This window comes from Tamandua tetradactyla, chromosome 13 (genome assembly GCF_023851605.1).
Source record: "Tamandua tetradactyla isolate mTamTet1 chromosome 13, mTamTet1.pri, whole genome shotgun sequence".
Classification (NCBI taxonomy): domain Eukaryota; kingdom Metazoa; phylum Chordata; class Mammalia; order Pilosa; family Myrmecophagidae; genus Tamandua; species Tamandua tetradactyla.
In genome coordinates, this window is record NC_135339.1 from 92,804,573 (window position 1) to 92,825,235 (window position 20,663).

The 20,663-nt window shown below is 41.3% G+C and overlaps 1 protein-coding gene across 2 annotated transcripts in view; it reads left to right on the forward strand.

The window, feature by feature from the left end:
- GLRX3 (glutaredoxin 3) overlaps window positions 1-15,619 on the forward strand; it is a 52,866-nt gene extending 37,247 nt beyond the window's left edge. Inside the window, exons 9-11 of one of the 2 annotated variants that reach the window (XM_077126422.1) lie at window positions 11,691-11,730; window positions 11,822-11,914; window positions 15,324-15,617. In XM_077126422.1, the coding sequence (XP_076982537.1) occupies window positions 11,691-11,730; window positions 11,822-11,914; window positions 15,324-15,374 (184 nt within the window). In that variant the 3' untranslated portion in view covers window positions 15,375-15,617. Of the gene's footprint in view, window positions 1-11,690; window positions 11,731-11,821; window positions 11,915-15,323 lie in introns of both variants that reach the window. The other variant, XM_077126423.1, reaches the window with a different exon arrangement.
- Window positions 15,620-20,663: the final 5,044 nt, after the last annotated feature.

Sequence of the window (20,663 nt, forward strand, 5' to 3'; positions counted from 1 at the left end):
AAGTTTTCAGCCATTATTTGCATGATACCTCTGTCCCTTTCTCTGTTCTTCTGGGACTCCTACAGTGTGTATACTGGTATGTCTCATGGTGTACCCCAGATTTCTCAGGCTCTGTTTGCTTGTATTCATTCCTTCTTCTTTCTCCTCCCCACGTTAAATGATTTCAGTTATTTTATCTTCAGGTTCTCTCATTCTTTCTTCTGCCAGTTCCAATCTGCTCTTGAACCCTTGTAGGAAAATTTTAATTTCTGTTAACTGTGGCCTTCATTTCTGTTCCTTTTCATAATTTCTGTCTCTCTATTGATAGTCTCTTTGTGCTCATGTGTTGTTTTTCTGATTTCCTTTAGTTCTCTGTCTATGTTTTCCTTTAGCTCTTTGACCATATTTAGACCACTTTTTAAAAGTGTCTGGTATGCCCTAGGTCTGGTCCTTCTCATTGGAGGTTTCTAATGCTTTAATCTTATCTTGTACATGGCCATCTCTTTCTTTTTCTTTGTATATTTTGTAGTCTTTTGTTGAAAACTGGGCATTTGATATTTTAAGTGTGTTATGTCTGGAATTTAGATTCTGAGGTCTCTGTTCCTTAAACTTGTATGACCTAGTGTTAAGACAGAACTTTCCTTGAATGCTAGGGGCTAACAACAATAATAGGAAAAAAAAAAAAAAAAAAAAGAAAAGAAAACCCCTTTCCCAGTCTCTGCAGATTGACCTGTGCAAGTACCCTCCTTCAGGACTTGTCCAGAAAATGAATTTGGAGAATAGCTCAAGGCTAAAGCATAGGGGCCTCTCTCATCTTTTCTGCTCATGGATCCTGTCTTGGGCATACACTCATGATCTGAGGCATTTCCCCATTTGCATGGTTACAAATGTCCCCGCTACCCTAGGGAACAGTTTTCTCAATGTCCTGGGCAGTGCACCGTATGTCCTACAGCCAGTAATCCCTTGCCCCAGGCAGCAAGGCTTGAGTATCTTGCGTAGATTTCTGTAGAAGAGCTAGGTGACCCACCTTATGCATGTAGGCCAGATTCAAGGGCTTTGAGTCCCTCAGGCCATTGCTAGACAGACATGCTTTTATAATATGTTCACAAGGAACCAGGACCAGGGGCCAGTTCCCCACCAAGCCATTGAGTTGGGCCAGCCAGGGTGCCATATGGTCTTACTGCTTTTATATAGCTTTTTTTTTCTTGATTTAGCACTAGCCTGCTACTTTAGTCCCTTAACTATTTTCTGTAGCTTTGAGAAAGATGTTATGGCAGTTCTTGTTGGTTGTTCAGAGCTTCTTTGGGAAAACAATTCTGGAAAGTCACGTTCTTCCATCTTCATTGGGTCAGGGTCATGATTGCTTTTTTTTTTTCCTGCATGGTCAGGCACTGGGACTCAAACCTGGGTGCTCCGGCATGGCATGAGAGAACTCTGCCTTCTGAGCCACTGTGGCCAGCCCATGATTGCTTATTTTATTTTATTTTTTTATTAATTAACGGAAAAAAAGAAATTAACCCAACATTTAGAAATCATACCATTCTACATATGCAATCAGTAATTCTTAACATCATCACATAGATGCATGATCATCATTTCTTAGTACATTTGCATCGGTTTAGAAGAACTAGCAACACAACAGAAAAAGATATAGAACGTTAATAAAGAGAAAAAAAATAAAAGTAATAATAATAGTAAAAAAAAACAAACCTATAGCTCAGATGCAGCGTCATTCAGTGTTTTAACATGATCACTTTACAATTAGGTATTATTGTGCTGTCCATTTTTGAGTTTTTGTATCTAGTCCTGTTGCACAGTTTGTATCCCTTCAGCTCCAATTACCCATTATCTTACCCTGTTTCTAACTCCTGCTGGACTCTGTTACCAATGACATATTCCAAGTTTATTCTTGAATGTCCGTTCACATCAGTGGGACCATACAGTATTTGTCCTTTAGTTTTTGGCTAGACTCACTCAGCATAATGTTCTCTAGGTCCATCCATGTTATTACATGCTTCATAAGTTTGTTCTGTCTTAAAGCTGCATAATATTCCATCGTATGTATATACCACAGTTTGTTTAGCCACTCGTCCGTTGATGGACATTTTGGCTGTTTCCATCTCTTTGCGATTGTAAATAATGCTGCTATAAACTTGGTGTGCAAATGTCCGTTTGTGTCTTTGCCCTTAAGTCCTTTGAGTAGATACCTAGCAATGGTATTGCTGGGTCGTATGGCAATTCTATATTCAGCTTTTTGAGGAACCGCCAAACTGCCTTCCACAGTGGTTGCACCATTTGACATTCCCACCAACAGTGGATAAGTGTGCCTGTTTCTCCGCATCCTCTCCAGCACTTGTCATTTTCTGTTTTGTTGATAATGGCCATTCTGGTGGGTGTGAGATGATATCTCATTGTGGTTTTGATTTGCATTTCTCTAATGGCCAGGAACATTGAGCATCTCTTCATGTGCCTTTTGGCCATTTGTATTTCCTCTTCTGGTAGATGTCTGTTCAAGTCTTTTTACCATTTTGTAATTGGGTTGGCTGTCTTTTTGTTGTTGAGTTGAACAATCTCTTTATAAATTCTGGATACTAGACCTTTATCTGATATGTCATTTCCAAATATTGTCTCCCATTGTGTAGGCTGTCTTTCTACTTTCTTGATGAAGTTCTTTGATGCACAAAAGTGTTTAATTTTGAGGAGCTCCCATTTATTTATTTCCTTCTTCAGTGCTCTTGCTTTAGGTTTAAGGTCCATAAAACCACCTCCAATTGTAAGTTTCATAAGATATCTCCCTACATTTTCCTCTGACTGTTTTATGGTCTTAGACCTAATGTTTAGATCTTTGATCCATTTTGAGTTAACTTTTGTATAGGGTGTGAGATATGGGTCTTCTTTCATTCTTTTGCATATGAATATCCAGTTCTCTAGGCACCATTTATTGAAGAGACTGTTCTGTCCCAGGTGAGTTGGCTTGACTGCCTTATCAAAGATCAAATGTCCATAGATGAGAGGGTCTATATCTGAGCACTCTATTCGATTCCATTGGTCGATATATCTATCTTTATGCCAATACCATGCTGTTTTGACCACTGTGGCTTCATAATATGCCTTAAAGTCAGGCAGCGCAAGACCTCCAGCTTCGTTTTTTTTCCTCATTGTTTTTAGTAATTCGGGGCACCCTGCCCTTCCAGATAAATATTGGTTTTTCTATTTCCGAAAAATAAGTTGTTGGGATTTTGATTGGCATTGCATTGAATCTGTAAATCAATTTAGGTAGGATTGACATCTTAACTATATTTAGTCTTCCAGTCCATATGCTCTTCTATCTATTTAGGTCTTCTGTGATTTCTTTGAACAGTTTTTTGTAGTTTTCTTCATATAGGTTTTTTGTCTCTTTAGTTAAATTTATTCCTAGGTATTTTATTCTTTTAGTTGCAATTGTAAATGGGATTCGTTTCTTGATTTCCCCCTCAGCTTGTTCATTACTAGTGTATAGAAATGCTACAGATTTTTGAATGTTGATCTTGTAACCTGCTACTTTGCTGTACTCATTTATTAGCTCTAGTAGTTTTGTTGTGGATTTTTCTGGGTTTTTGACGTATAGTATCATATCGTCTGCAAACAGTGATAGTTTTACTTCTTCCTTTCCAATTTTGATGCCTTGTATTTCTTTTTCTTGTCTAATTGCTCTGGCTAGAACCTCCAACACAATGTTGAATAATAGTGGTGATAGTGGACATCCTTTTCTTGTTCCTGATCTTAGGGGGAAAGTTTTCAATTTTTCCCCATTGAGGATGATATTAGCTGTGGGTTTTTCATATATTCCCTCTATCATTTTAAGGAAGTTCCCTTGTATTCCTATCTTTTGAAGTGTTTTCAACAGGAAAGGATGTTGAATCTTGTCAAATGCCTTCTCTGCATCAATTGAGATGATCATGTGATTTTTCTGCTTTGATTTGTTGATATGGTGTATTACATTAATTGATTTTCTTATATTGAACCATCCTTGCATACCTGGGATGAATCCTACTTGGTCATGATGTATAATTCTTTTAATGTGTTGTTGGATACGATTTGCTAGAATTTTATTGAGGATTTTTGCATCTATATTCATTAGAGAGATTGGTCTGTAGTTTTCTTTTTTTGTAATATCTTTGCCTGGTTTTGGTATGAGGGTGATGTTGGCTTCATAGAATGAATTAGGTAGTTTTCCCTCCACTTTGATTCTTTTGAAGAGTTTGAGGAGAGTTGGTACTAATTCTTTCTGGAATGTTTGATAGAATTCACATGTGAAGCCGTCTGGTCCTGGACTTTTCTTTTTAGGAAGTTTTTGAATGACTGATTCAATTTCTTTACTTGTGATTGGTTTGTTGAGGTCATCTATGTCTTCTTGAGTCAAAGTTGGTTGTTCATGTCTTTCCAGGAACCCGTCCATTTCCTCTAAATTGTTGTATTTATTAGCGTAAAGTTGTTCATAGTATCCTGTTATTACCTCCTTTATTTCTGTGAGGTCAGTAGTTACGTCTCCTCTTCCATTTCTGATCTTATTTATTTGCATCCTCTGTCTTCTTTTTGTCAATCTTGCTAAGGGCCCATCAATCTTATTGATTTTCTCATAGTACCAACTTCTGGTCTTACTGATTTTCTCTATTGTTTTCATGTTTTCAATTTCATTTATTTCTGCTCTAATCTTTGTTATTTCTTTCCTTTTGCTTGCTTTGGGATTAGTTTGCTGTTCTTTCTCCAGTTCTTCCAAGTGGACAGTTAATTCCTGAATTTTTGCCTTTTCTTCTTTTCTGCTATAGGCATTTAGGGCAATAAATTTCCCTCTTAGCACTGCCTTTGCTGTGTCCCATAAATTTTGATATGTTGTGTTTTCATTTTCATTCACCTCGAGATATTTACTAATTTCTCTTGCAATTTCTTCTTTGACCCACTCGTTGTTTAAGAGTGTGTTGTTGAGCCTCCACGTATTTGTGAATTTTCTGGCACTTGGCCTATTATTGATTTCCAGCTTCTTTCCTTTATGATCCGAGAAAGTGTTGTGTATGATTTCAGTCTTTTTAAATTTGTTAAGACTTGCTTTGTGGCCCAGCATATGGTCTATCTTTGAGAATGATCCATGAGCACTTGAGAAAAAGGTGTATCCTGCTGTTGTGGGATGTAATGTCCTATAAATGTCTGTTAAGTCTAGCTCATTTATAGTAATATTCAGATTCTCTATTTCTTTATTGATCCTCTGTCTAGATGTTCTTTCCATTGATGAGAGTGGTGAATTGAAGTCTCCAACTATTATGGTATATGTGTCTATTTCCCTTTTCAGTGTTTGCAGTGTTTTCCTCACATATTTTGGGGCATTCTGGTTCGGTGCGTAAATATTTATGATTGTTATGTCTTCTTGTTTAATTGTTCCTTTTATTAGTATATAGTGACCTTCTTTGTCTCTTTTAACTGTTTTACATTTGAAGTCTAACTTGTTCGATATTAGCATAGCCACTCCTGCTCTTTTCTGATTGTTATTTGCATGAAATATCTTTTCCCAACCTTTCACTTTTAACCTATGTTTATCTTTGGGTCTAAGATGTGTTTCCTGTAGACAGCATATAGAAGGATCCTGTTTTTTAATCCATTCTGCCAGTCTTTGTCTTTTTTTTTTGGGAATTCAGTCCACTAACATTTAGTGTTATTACTGTTTGGATAGTATTTTCCTTTAACATTTTGCCTTTTGTATTATATATATCATATCTGACTTTCCTTCTTTCTACACTCTTCTCCATACCTCTCTCTTCTGTCTTTTCGTATCTGACTCTAGTGCTCCCTTTAGTATTTCTTGCAGAGCTGGTCTCTTGGTCACAAATTCTCTCAGTGACTTTTTGTCTGAGAATGTTATAATTTCTCCCTCATTTTTGAAGGACAATTTTGCTGGATATAGGAGTCTTGGTTGGCAGTTTTTCTCTTTTAGTAATTTAAATATATCATCCCACTGTCTTCTAGCTTCCATGGTTTCTGCTGAGAAATCTACACAAAGTCTTATTGGGTTTCCCTTGTATGTGATGGATTGTTTTTCTCTTGCTGCTTTCAAGATCCTCTCTTTCTCTTTGACCTCTGACATTCTAACTAGTAAGTGTCTTGGAGAACGCCTGTTTGGGTCTAATGTCTTTGGGGTGCACTGCACTTCTTGGATCTGTAATTTTAGGTCTTTCATAAGAGTTGGGAAATTTTCAGTGATAATTTCTTCCATTAGTTTTTCTCCTCCTTTTCCCTTCTCTTCTCCTTCTGGGACACCCACAACACGTATATTTGTGCGGTTCATATTGTCCTTGAATTCCCCAATACCCTGTTCAAATTTTTCCATTCTTTTCCCTATAGTTTCTGTTTCTTTTTGGAATTCAGATGTTCCATCCTCCAAATCACTAATTCTATCTTCTGTCTCTTTAAATCTATCATTGTAGGTATCCATTGTTTTTTCCATCTTTTCTACTTTATCCTTCACTTCCATAAGTTCTGTGATTTGTTTTTTTAGTTTTTCTATTTCTTCTTTTTGTTCAGCCCATGTCTTCATGTCCTCCCTCAATTTATCGATTTAGTTTTTGAAGAGGTTTTCCATTTCTGTTCGTATATTCAGCATTAGTTGTCTCAGCTCCTGTATCTCATTTGAACTATTGGTTTGTTCCTTTGACTGGGCCATATTTTCAATTTTCTGAGCATGATGCGTTATCTTCTGCTGGTGTCTGGGCATTTAGTCAGATTTCCCTGGGTGTTGGACCCAACAGGTTGAAAGATTTTTCTGTGAAATCTCTGGGTTCTGTTTTTCTTATCCTGCCCAGTAGGGGGCACTCGTGGCACACGTTTGTCTGCGGGTCCCACCAGTAAAAGGTGCTGTGGGTCCTTTAACTTTGGAAAACTCTCGCCGTCTGGGAGGTTCGCCAGCCGAAGCGGCTTGGAAGTGTGCCAGCTGGCCCGGGGGTCCGAATGCGGGGAGGGTCACTGGCCGCTGCAGCCTGGGAGAGCGCCCGTCTGAATTTCCTAGTCGGCCCGGGGCGCCAAACATGACGGGAGGGCACCAGCCGCCTTGGCCCGGGAGAGTGCACCGTTCCCAGCCGGACCGGGGAGTCACGTGTTTGGAAGGGACCCCCCTGGTCACTGTTCTCCGCAGCCTGGGGATTTCCGATCCAATTCTCTCAGTTGGTCCGGGGGGCCGCGTGTGGTGGGGGCGCTAGCCGCCGCGGCTTGAGGGGACTGCCTGCCCAATTCTGCCAGCTGGCCCGGGAAGGAGGAGGGGAGGGACTCCAGCCGCTTGCCACTCCGCCCGGTGAAGCCTGCGCCCCTTGGCGGTCTCACCGGAGCGGGTTCTGCCAGCCAGTCAGCCGTTCCAGGATGAGGTACGCTGTCTTTTTGATCTCTGTCGTGGCTCCGGGAGCTGTTCTGTATCGTTTCTACTCCCCTAGTAGCTGTTCTGGAGGAGGAAAGGTGAGGATGGCAAGGCTGTCGACGACAGTGGCGGAGGAGCCGGTGAAGGTGGAAGAGGGCACGGTGGTGGTTGGAGAGCCGCCAGAGCAGGAGGAGAAAGGGAAGGATAAGATGGCGGATGGAGTGCCACTGGAGCAGAAGGGGAAAGAGAAGGGCAATATGGCGGCCGGAGCGCCACCGGTGGAGAAAGAGGAAGAGGAGGGCTAGATGGCTGCGGGAGCGCCGGCGGAGAAAGAGAAAGAGGAAGAGGAGGGCTAGATGGCGGCAGGAGCGCCAGCGGAGAAGGGGGAAGAGGAGGGCTAGATGGCGGCGGGAGCGCCGCCGGTGGAGAAAGAGGAAGAGGAGTGATTGCTTATTTTTTAAAAGTTATAGTGTATATACTTTTTTTCTTTGCTTCACAAATAACATTTATTTTTGCTTTGTGAATACTTTGCATTACAGGGTAATTTAGCATCAACTTTTTCTTATGAGTAAAAAAAATTTTCATTAATTTTTAAATTTTATAAAAAAATGACAAGAAAGAAACACATTCTTAACATATGATCATTCTGTTCTACATATATAATCAGTAATTCACAGTATCATAACATAGTTGCATATCATCATGATCATTTCTTAGAACATTTACATCAATTCAGAAGAAGAAAGAAAATGAAAACAGAAAAAAAAATTATACATACCATACCCCTTACCCCTCCCTTTCATTAATCACTAGGATTTCAAACTAAATTTATTTTAACATTTGTTCCCCCTATTATTTATTTTTATTCCATATGTTCTACTCATCTGTTGACAAGGTAGATAAAAGGTACACAATCACACAGTCACATTGTGAAAGCTATATCGTTATACAATCATCCTTAAGAAACATGGCTATTGGAATACAGCTCTACATTTTCAGGCAGTTCCCTCCAGCCTCTCCACTACATCTTGAATGACAAGGTGCCATCTACTTAATGCGTAAGAATAACCTCCAGGATAACCTCTCGATCTCTCAGCCATTGACACTTTGTCTCATTTCACTCTTCCCTCTTTTGGTTGAGAAGGTTTTCTCAATCCCTTGATGCTGAGTCTCACCTCATTCTAGGGTTTTTTTGAGTCCCTTGATGCTGAGTCTCAGCTCATTCTAGGATTTCTGTCCCACGTCGCCAGGAAGGTCAACACCCCTGGGAGTCATGTCCCACGTAGATAGGGGAGGGTGGTGAGTTTTCTTGTTGTGTTGGCTGGAGAGAGAGGCCACATCTGAGCAACAAAAGAGGTTCTCTTGGGGGTGACTCTTAGGCCTAATTTTAAGTAGGCTTGGCCTATCCTTTGTGGGGTTAAGTTTCATATGAACGAACCCCAAGACTGGGGGCTCAGCCTATAGCTTTGGTTGTCCACACTGCTTGTGAGAATATCAAGAATTCAACTTGGGGAGGTTGAATTTTCCCCCGTTCTCACCATTCCCTGATGGGGATACAGAGTATGTTTTAACTGGAGCTTTAAAGAAATTAGTCAGCCTCATGAAGTTACAGGGAATGTAATCTTCATTGAAATGTTTAGACATGCTTGGGTAAGGTTGAAAGTAGTCAGTTCAGTAGCACTGGTTGAATACAGTTTATATTGTTGTATAAAGAACAATAGCTGATGTCTTCATTTGTGGCATTTTACAGGACAGAGCAAAGTCAGTTTGTTGTAATTATGGCCTCATGCCTTCTCCCTTCTTTACCTCTGCTATGGGCTGTTCTTATGGGGTTGGGTAGAAGGTGGCTGGCTTGTTTTTGGTCATCTATTTTAATGGCCTTTCCTTGTCTTCTCGCCTCTGCATCTGCAAATTCAAAAACGCTCAATTCCTCTTTCCCTAGCAATAGTGTGTTGTCAGGGTATGCCCTCTTGAGGGGTGTGGCCAGGCTGGCTTCTGGGCCATAGTGTGCCGAGCCCATCAGAGCTTGTGTGTCAGGGGGAAACCTGCATGCTTTGCTTTCATTTCCATCTGTGTTTTGATCTTGCTTGGATTGAAAGTACCACAGTTACCCCAGAACAGAGGGGCTTCTTTGGGGAGATAATAACCTCCCTGTTCTAGGCTTGCTAGACATAATGGGGAGGTAGGGTGGGAGGTGTACAGTGGATTGGTGAGGCCATTGGGAACCTCAGGCTCTTGCTGGGAAGCATGTGGAGAAAGCTCTTAGCTTTTTAATCTTTTTCTTCATTCTTCCACTTTTCTTTTCCTTCACTTGTCAAAATAAATATGCAAATGTATATTGGGATGTGAACGTTGCCTTTAAAAGTCACTCTTAGGAGAGATCTTAGCTGTTAGAATTCTACTACATATACTCAAGTTTGATAATTCTTAGGTCCCTTATGTCTGTGAATCAATATTTTTGTTACTGAAGTTTTCAGGGAGGGAGAATTGTTCCCTTACCTGAAAACAATTTTCAGGTTTTTTGGTCTGTTTATTATCTTGTTCCTTTTGCTCTCCTTTCAAACATTCCTTTTTGGTATTTGCTGCTGATTTATCCCATTTTCTTGACCGTTTGCTGCACCGTGAACGGTTGTATTGTTTCCTTGGGAGCTTGTTGTTTACTCAACAAACAGGACTTCCCAATGAAGATGGTTTTGTTTGGTGGAAAATCTAATTGTTCTTTGCAGGTGGCATTTTCTTTGGTCACCTACGGAAAGTACACACATATCCACAGGTCACCTTTCAAGGACCTAGTCATATATTCATCCTGATTCTCAGAGCTCCTTATAGTTAAATGACTAGATGTCCATGCAGTACCTTTCATTCATTTGTGTAAGTAGTGTTCATTATATGGAAGGTTGTCACAAAATTTTCACTGGTCTTATGTGTGTTACAAATAGCATGTTTTCTGAAATAAGTTTTGTGAGTGTGGAGAACAGATCTCCATGAGGTGGGGTCAGTCCGCAGCCTGGTCACCTTGGTCACCCTGGTAGGTCAGCTCCTCCATCCTCCATCCCTTCTTCTTGCCGGCCTTAGCGCCTGGGCAGCAGAGTTCTTACCTTATGCTATGCAGCTTCCTGTAGGCAAAGAAGCAGCAGTACAAGGCAGGGGCTGTAAACAATGAGAGTATTCAGTTCATAGTCTGTGTGCATCGTGAGCATGGGTGTAACCGGGGGCTAGCCTACCATAGCTGGCTGCTAGTTTTTCTAAATAAGGTTTTACAGAACACATCTACACTGTTCATTTATGCATAGTCTCTGGCAGCTTTTTCTTTTTTTTTCTTATTATTTATTTCATATCCATATGTCTCTACTCATCTGCCCATACTGTAGATAAAAGGAGCATCAGACACAAGGCCTTCCCAATCACACAGTCACATTATGAAAGCTATATCACCATACAGTCATCCTCAAGAAACATGGCCACTGCAACAGCTCCACAATTTCAGGCCCTTCCCTCCAGCCTAATACACTTTAAACTAGAAAGTAGATATCTATGCAATGCGTAAGAGTAACTTCTCGACTCTGTTTGGAATCTCTCCACCACTGACACTTTATTTTGTCTCATTTCTTTCTTCCCCCTTTTGGTTGAGAAGGTTTTCTCAATCCCTTGATGCTGAGTCCCAGCTCATTCCAGGATTTCTGTCTCAAGCTACCAGGGAGGCCTACACCCCTGGGAGTCATGTCCCATGTGGAGAGGGTAAGGGCGGTGAGCAAAACTGCCGTGTTGGCTGAGAGAGAGATAGGCCACATTTGAGCAACAAAAGGGGTTCTCTGAGGGGTGACTCTTAGCCCTAATTTTAAGTAGGCTTAGTCTATCCTTTGCAGGGATTAGTTTCATATGAACAAACCCCAAGATTGAGGGCTCAGCCTATTTCTTTGGTTGTCCCCACTGCTTGGGAGAATATCAGTTCTCCAAATGGGGAAGTTGGATTTTCCCCCTTTATTGTCTGGCAGCTTTTTCTACAACAGCATTGCTGAGTAGTTGTGACAGAGATAGTTTGGCCTGCAAAGCCTGGAATGTTTACTATCTGGCCATTTAAGAAAAAGTTTGCCAAGCTCTGGTCTAACTCAGTACTGTCCATAGGAAAATCCTGATAAATATCTCTATTGGATTGACTTATTCTGGGTAGTAGCTGATAGATTGAGCAGTGAAATCATTTCCATTTCATTACAGTAAATTTTGTGCAATGAAATGTAGTTTACTTTTCTTGACTATTTTTTTTTAAGGCAAATAGGTTGTACAACTTTTGTTTGAAACTATACTTCCTGTTAAAAAGTTTTCTCCTTTTTTGTAGTGTTGAATATGAAACATTTGATATATTGGAGGATGAAGAAGTAAGTTCCATGTTTTATGTTTTGTCTTTTGTCTTAGCTTTAATCATTTGGGTCTGATATGAAGATGTCAGGCTTCATGTTGTTTCCTTAGGTTCGGCAAGGATTAAAAGCTTATTCAAATTGGCCAACATACCCACAGCTGTATGTAAAAGGGGAGCTTGTTGGAGGACTGGATATTGTCAAGGTAAGGTCGGAATTTGTTTTGCATCTGAAGAAACTGGAAATCTTGGCACATTTTAAAATTAGGATTTCATACTGAGCTCTTTGGGGATTGTCCTTGCCTCCTCTCTCTTCCAACCTCGAGTCCAATTGCTTCTAAACCAGAATTGCTGGATCTGCTTCCACGATAGCTTGTTATTCTCATTGCAGCTGCCATGTCACACCACTCTTATCTCTTACCAGGACCAAATAATCCCCCCCACTGCCTGGCCCCCCTTCTTCTCTAGGTCCACCTTAAAAGCTTCCTTCCACTGCCGAAGGACTACTGGCTGAAGTCCATACTCTGGTTTTGCATTCCAAGCATCTTAGGCTATGATTGAAAACTACTCCCAAATTTTAGTTTTACTCACACTATGCTAAATTCTGTAGAATTTCTTCCGTATATTCCTGCCTCTCAGCTTTTTTTCACCCTGTGCTCTCTGCTTGTATTTCCTTTCATTATTCTATGTGTTTAAATAACTGTTTTGTGTCCTTGAAGGCCCAACTTGTCTGTGAATCATTTTCAGATTCTTCCAGCCAGAAATGCTTACTCCTGCTTCTGAAGTTCCCACGCAGTTTTACTTTGCCTGATGTGTGGCACTCTCCTGTGGCACTCTTCTGTGATTATAAATGGTGGTGGAGAGTGAGGGAGCCTTAGAGAGGCCCAGGCGGGAACCCTATGTGCCTCAGGGCCTACTGCTGGCTGGGCAGTTGGCAGGAAGGTCACCTGTCTTTAGGGCCTCAGCTTCTTAAAAGAAAAGCACAGGGATTTGATTAGCTCATCTCTAAGTTCCTCTGGTTTACAGATGCTAGAAAATTCGGTTAACTCTGTTAGATTGTAAGCACATTTAGAAGGCACCATTTCCTTTACATCTTTGAATCTTTTGAGGTGCTTTGCATGTATGCATGGATGGATGAAAGACTTTTATTTCTGTCTCTGGTTTGCCTTCAGTAAACTCTCATTGACATGGCTTTTGTTATAGAATTTAAAGTCTAGACCTTAAGGCAGCCCCACCTGATAGTCCCTGTTTACTTCATAGCTCTGTTGGTTAGCCCGAAACATTAGAAGGGAAACTGCAGCTTTCAACACCCTCTACCCATGTCATGGCCACCCTGGGCATGAAGGTATTGAGGGCCAGGGGTGGCTGGTGCAGGTGTGCTCAGGTTATCTCTGCTGTGACTCTCCTGAGATCAGCCTCCAACTGGTTACATGGAAAGCAAGTAGTAAAAAGTACTCCTTGTACTTATGTTGCAAATTAAAATGTAGCACAGCCTTCCATGCAGAGACTTGGGTTTGATTCTCAAACCATGCTCCCCCATCAAAAAAAAGGTAGCACAACATTTCTTCAAGTGACCCTAGCCTGTTGCTGAAGGGCCGTTGGTGCTTTGGACTGTGTGCTTTGTAGACAGGATATGGCTCTTTTTACTGCTCAGGCTGCTCCGTCCTGTGGCTGTATCTGCATGTTTTTGAGTCCTGCTCAGTGTCAGATTTGACATCCCTCTTCTGGAACCAGCCACCAGCCAGTGTGGCATATTTCTTAGTAAATTGTTTCCTTCCTGGAGGAAAAACAATGCTTAACATGTTAGCTTTTGAATAGAAAAAATTCATATATTTCATACCCCTTACCCTTCCCTTTCATCATCACCAGCATTTCAATCTAAATTTATTTTAACATTTGTTCCCCCATTATTTATTTTTATTCCATTTGTTTTACTTGTCTGTTAACAAGGTAGATAAAAGGAGCATCAGACACAAGGTTTTCACAATCACACAGTCACATTGTGAAAGCTATATCATTATACAGTCATCTTCAAGAAACATGGCTACTGGAACACAGCTGTACATTTTCAGGCAGTTCCCTCCAGCTTCTCCATCACATCTTGACTAACAAGGTGATATCTATTTAATGTGTAAGAATAACCACCAGGATAACCTCTCGACTCTGTTTGGAATCCCTCAGCCATTGGCACTTTATTTTGTCTCATTTCCCTCTTCCCCCTTTTGGTTGAGAAAGTTTTCTCAGTCCCTTTATGCTGAGTCTCAGCTCATTCCAGAATTTCTGTCCCACGTTGCCAGGAAGGTCCACATCCCTGGGAGTCATGTCCCACGTAGACAGGGGGAGGGCAGTGAGTTTGCTTGTTGTGTTGGCTGAGAGAGAGGCCACATCTGAGTAACAAAAAAGGTTCTCTTGGGAGTGACTCTTAGGCCTAATTTTAAGTAGGTTTGACTTATCCTTTGTGGGGCTAAGTTTCGTATGAACAACCCCCAAAATTGGGGGCTTGGCCTGTTGCTTTGGTTGTCCCCACTGCTTGTGAGAATATCAGGAATTCAACTTGGGAAAGTTGAATTTTCCCCCTTTCTCACCATTCCCCCAAGGGCACTTTGCAAATACTTTTTTATTTACTTTTCAAATCACTCTGGGATTTATCGGGGCATCACTCTGGACAAACCAACAAAATCTCATGCCCTACTCAAGGTTCCATGTACTTACGGTGTTCAGTTAAGCTAGGACTGTTGTCTTTTAAGTAGTTTCGATGTGCCAGCCACACTGCTTTGGTGCTTTACCTGGTTCCTGCATATAATCTTCCTGCAGCCAAAGTGAAAGCACCTCTTATTCTCAGGCAGTAGATGAGGAAACACAGAGGAATTAGGTATGTTTTTACAATCCCATAACTAGTAAGCCATTAAGTTCAGACTCTACCTGAGGGCTGTCTGCATCTCTCCGTGGAGCTGGTGGTCTTCTACCTTCTCAGTCGCCACTGGGCCCAGCAGAATGTTCACTTCATTGGCAGCAGGAGGCCCCAGTGTGTAGATTTTCATGGTTTTATTGATTTTTATCTTACTTATTGATAACCTAAAATGCTATATTAAGTGTTTATTTTAACCTGGCAAAAACTTCTTTATCCTTTATTATCTTAATTTTAACTCAATGCTTATACTCCAAATTTTAAATCTGAAAAATAGTCACATAAAGTGTAGAAAGCCTGGTCTACAGGTCCACTCAACTAGTGATGGCTCTTTGGGTGCCATATCTCTGAATTACTAGAGCTTTTGGGTGGATCCTGTCCTTTGGATTCTTGGCACTGTGATTTTTCCTGCAGCGTGGGTTGCTGGCTGAAATAGTGGAACCTGTTGGTTCGTCCAGGAGGTGGTGGACACTGTGTATTGTTGTTGAGAGAATTTGGACTATCAGAGTTTTTTTTTTCCTGCAACTTTTCCTTTTGCGTATCACTTAAAATTTGTTTCCTGTTCACTGCTCTAATTTAAATAGAGAGCTATATTATTTTGATCCAGTTGCTGTGTTTCCTCATGCTAAACAGTGTTGGTTTTAGAATTTTTTTAAATTTTAATTTTGTAGTATTATGCGTGTTATTATTATTGTTTTCTTTTTTAGGAACTGAAAGAAAATGGAGAATTGCTTCCTATACTGCGAGGAGAAAATTAATAAATGTTCAACTTGGTGCTCAACTATTGCCAGAAATATTTAATTGCAATGGAGCAGTTCATGATTTAGTCCTCAGAAATGGACTAGGAATAGAAAACTGCTTCTTATCCAGTTATGCTTTGTGTCCTTCACAAGGTTGTGCTAAATGTATGTTATGTTTTTTCCACTGAAAATAGAATGCAATGAACATCTTCAAATTCAATTAAAAGTTGTGTAAAAAAACCAAAATGTGTCTGTGCCGTGATGTTAAACATATAGTTACTGCAACTAACCCACTTTGATCTTTTTCATAACATGTGGGCTTCTTGTAGCAACTAAGAAATAGTCCTCAGAAAATGGAGGGAGAACTGTATGGGATGAAATCTGTGGTTCACAGCAGGCCTTAGAGTAACTCAAATGCTGACCCACTGGCTCCCCCCACTGGCTGAAAGACCTACTTGCAGCTTTGGAAAAATTCGACTAAGAACCTCTGAAAGCATCACTGAACTTGTTGCTAGTGGAGTTGCAAAGATGATGTAGAATAGTTCTGTAAATTCACAGACTCAGATCAGAAAGCACTAATGGTATATTTTTACTTCCAAGCATTTTTTGAGTGGAAAATGATTGCTCATTATATAAATCATGGCAAATATTTTTTCCATTCTGTCTAGCAGAATGGGAGCGGAGACCTTAGGTGGATAATTGTTGGCAGTTAATCCCGAACATCATAACCTAAATTGTCGGAATGAAAGAGAGTGAGGTGGCCCTTCAGACAGGTTAAGAATGTCCTGAGGTCTGGGAATTTCAGTAGTATTTTGATCCTGAATCTAAGTGATATTTAATAAATAACTGCTCTGTCATGCATGGTCTAGACAGGGAGCTTGGAATTGCTACTGTGGCTCTTAGCTTCTTGGCTTCTGTGGCCCTGCCCTCCTCACTAAATTCCTCCAGCCTGTTGGTTTGGGTGACTGCGGCTCCATGATGCTGCCTGGTGGTAGAAAGCAAAAAGAAGAAGAGGAAATGGGGTTCTCAGAAGGTTTCCTCATAGCCCCTCTCTCCAGCGTCCAGCTTTCTCTATTGTGTGAAGAGGAGAGAGCCACGTGGTTCTGGGTGTGCATTAACATTGGGCATTAACGTTAACATGGCCTCCTGGCTCCTTGCTAGGAGCTATCAGAGCCCATCACAGTGGATTTTCTTGCCACCTTGTGTAAGTAAATGGGATTCTTTGGAGCACTGGTCCATGAGAACTTTTTTTTCATTTAAAGTAAAAAGTCTTTGTATAAGTAAAACTTTAAATGCAAATGGTGATGGAATTTTAACTGAAATTTTATTAAGCCAGGGCTTCAGGGATGTGTGTGATTAGGGGGGAGGAGTCAATAATTTACTTGTATACTGTGGTAGTTAGGTTCAAGTATCAACTTGGCCAGGTGAAGTGTTCCTTGTTCTTTTGCTGTGGACATGAGCCAATGGCATGTGAAACTCATCTATCACTGATTGCATCTGCAGTCGGCTAAGGGGCATGCCTCCTGCAGTGAAATATGTTTAATTTAATTGGCTAGATGTTTAAATGAGAGAGCTCAACGCAGCACAACCTAAGCAGCTTAGCATACCTCATCTTAGCACTTCCAGCTCAGCCCAGACCTTTGGAGATCGAGAAAGGAATCACCCTGGGGAAAGCTGTGGGAACCCAGAAGCCAGGAGAGAAGGCCAGCAGAGATTGCCCTGTACCTTCCTGTGTAAGAGAGAACCTCAGATGAAAGTTAGTTGCCTTTCCTCTGAGGAACTATAAGTTTTTAACTAAATTCCCCTCCCCCTTTATTAAAAGCCAATCCATCTCTGATGTGTTGCATTCTGGCAGCTTTAGCAAACTGAAACATACACTTTATCCCAAACTGAAATAATTTGCTTACTGCTTTCATGATTTTTTACTTTATCCACAAGTGCCGCCTGCCCTGTTACACTAAGTCAACCTTTTAACTTCATCTTATTCTAAGCAAGAATGCCTTTGCTGTATCAGGTTTGATACAAAGCTGTTTTTTTCTTTCTAATGCACATTCACATAAACCAAGTGCATAACTTTTTTTAATTTTTTAAATTTTTATTAATTAAACCAACATACAATATGAACATTCTTTTTTTATCACATAGCTGTATATTCAATCATGATCATTTCTCAGAACATTTGCATTAATTCATAAAAAAATAAAAAGGAAACAAAAAAATTCATATACACCATACCCCTCACCCCTCCCCTTCATTGATCATTAGCATTTCAATCTAATAAATTTATTTTAACATTTGTTCCCCCATTATTTATTCATTTTTAATCCATATGTTTTACTCATCTGTCCATAAAGTAGATAAAAGGTGCATCAGACACAAGACTTTCACATTATATAGTCATATTGTGAAAGCTATATCGTTGTACAATTATCTTCAAGAAACATGGCTACTGGAGCACAGCACTGCATTTTCAGGCACTTCCCACCAGCCTCTCTGTTATGCCTTAACTAAAAAGGTGATATCTATTTAATGCATAAGAATAACCTCCAGGATAGCCTCTCGACTCTGGAATCTCTCAGCCGTTGACAGAAAGTGCATGACTTTTAACATCAGTGCTTTATTTGCTTGCTATCTAAAATAATTTTAGCTCCCCACCATTTGGGAAACACTGTTCTGGCTGAGGGTTGTTGCTCTGATCAGTGTAATGTGGATGTGTGTCTTGAGAGCCCGTAATTTCACTTCGGTTGACTGTTGCTTATACATGATGTCACCGGAGTCAGGATGAGTGCTAAAAGTCTGTCACTGTCCTGTGCAAATTCATCTTTTTTCTCCTAATTTTTGATAGTTGTTGGTGTCACTGACTCCAGAATGTTGGAGTGACGAAGTATATTTCTGTTTTACAGGTGTTTCCTGCTAGACACTGGGAAGGTCAAAGGCTCTTGCGCCTGCAGACTGTATGATAGCCATTCCTGACCTAATTTTATTAGGTATGTTTTAGGAAGTGGGGTAAATGAGTCTTGTGCCCAGATGAACTTCAGATTTCACTGTAGGTTTGCCTAACAAATGCAAGTTTGTGAAAGAGTTAATAAGCAAGTCTGCACTTGTAGTAATGTTTTGCCAAAACTGAAATTGGATCCACAAAATTTGGAGACAAAATTGGAACCTAGCACTTGAGAAATGCATGTTTCACAAGGAAAGGTGTTGACTTGTCATATACATATGTTGCCCCAATCTTACTCTTTGCTGGGAGTTTACAGTGAGGAAAGTTTCAGGTGGGAGCTGTTCTGTAAGGTTTTAGTGAGTTTAAGTATTTTGGAGGAATAAGGGGTGAGTGCTACTTTGTCGTGAGAGAGGAGCTGAGCCGTATCTTAGGTCAGAGAAGTGCTAACCGTGATGGGGCAGGTGGCCTGTGCTCACCTCTGTCAGAGAAGTGCTAACAGGTGATGGAGCAAGTGACCCGTGTTCACCTCAGGTCAGGTAAGTGCTAACAGGTGATGGAGCTGGTGGCCTATGCTCACCTCAGATCAGGGAGGTGCTAACGTGTTGGGGCAGGTGGCCTGTGCTCACCTGAGGTCAGAAGAGGCGCCTGCAGGTGATGGAGTTGGGTGGCATGTGCCCATCACCTGGGTCTGACAGTTACTTGCCTGCCTAGCCTCTCTGCTTGCTTTGGCCCAAGGAGTGAAGAGAATGGGCAGCCTGGTGGCAGGCATGTGCAGAGGGTCAAGGCAGCTTTCAGGGCATGCTGGCACCTTGGGAATAAGCTGTCCATGCAGGGAGCTGCCATTGCCACTTTGTCGCCTCTTACCCTGTAGTGTCAGGAGGGCCCTTCCAAAAGGCCTGCATATGGGAGAGCGTTAATGACGCATGACCTTCCTGTTCATGCCTGGGAAAAACTTCCTGAGAAGGAAGGGCTCCTGTAGAATTGGACATACTTAGAGGAAAATAACCTGCAGGAACAGATTGTTTTCGCTGTGATTTTGCTTTGTAATAAAAAATGGAAGGAAAAGAAAACCAGGGAAAAGGAGCAAGGTGGGTGGTGAAATTCCATTCACAGGTGAGGAACTGGAGATGAGTACCTGCTCAAGGTCTTGGCTGTAGGGTTGGAGCTGGGTTTTGGTCCCGGAGCATCCTGCCCCTCCCACCAGGCCTCCCCATCAAAGGTGTTGATGTTAATGCCTTTATACCTGTGAGGAGGAGCGTGCAGAGGCCTGGTGAGGATTCCGTCTGCCTGGAGTGCTTAGGCAGGCAGTGAGTGCTCCCAGCAGCAGCCCTGGCTCCTCCTCACTTCCTCTTTACTTCCTGAAGGTGGAGGGTTTATCTGAAGAGGGTCCAGCAGGTAGTAGGTGAATGTAACTGCTTCTGGCTGCAGGACAGGATTCAGTGGGTGACCTTGATCTTTTGGTTGAGGTTCTTTGTGGGACAGCATAGCTGCCCATGGTCTTTGTAGGAACACCAGGTCGGTCTGGCCTCACTCGGCAACTTACTTGCTCAAGAAAGACAAAACTTGCCCTCTCAGTCTTTACAAAAATGTTTGTTTAATCATACTAGGAGTTTGAAATTGAAGCTAATGTTTAAAAATAGTGATTCCATTTTAATAGCTTCTTTTAAAGTGAACTCCATTCTAGTCATGAAAATAAGTATAATCTCCGAGTTGGAACTGAAGTCCATTCTAGTACATTCCAAGCACTTGGCTCACCTGCGTCACTGAAAGGATTATACACAAAAGCTCCATTCCAGGGGCCAAAGTGGGAGTTAAAAGCTTAATTAAGATTTAAATATGAAACAATTTCTGATTTGATTTTAAAAGTAAAGTCAGTTTTCTTAAATGTGATGAGTGGAACTTGTTACTAAAATTCAAACTTTTTTTTTTCCTAAACATTTGTTCTTTGCAGATATATTCATTTTTTATACATATTTCAGAAGTCGATTTCTAGGAATGGATACATATTGAAATAACTTATTGGTGCCGCATTCACTGAAATTGCTACCCCGGTTTCAGTTTCAGAATCTGGGGTCTTTTTCCTTTGCTTCACCTGTGGTATTTGCAGGTAGTGTGAAGGTGTGGGTCAGGGTCTCCGTGTCCCCTGAGTGTGGTGAGGGGCCCGCTGTGCCCCTGCCATCAGAGCCAGGGTTGTCCTGGAAGGAGGTCAGGCGAGCACCTGTTGACCTGGGCAGGTTCTCACCTTGGAGCAGGGACTCTCCCACCCAGCCAAGCTGGTGAGTCAAGCTCCTGCAGGAGAGGAGGCACCGCCGGGCCGTGCGCTGCTGCTGAAATGAGTTGGTGTTTTTACATTGGGGTTCACGAGT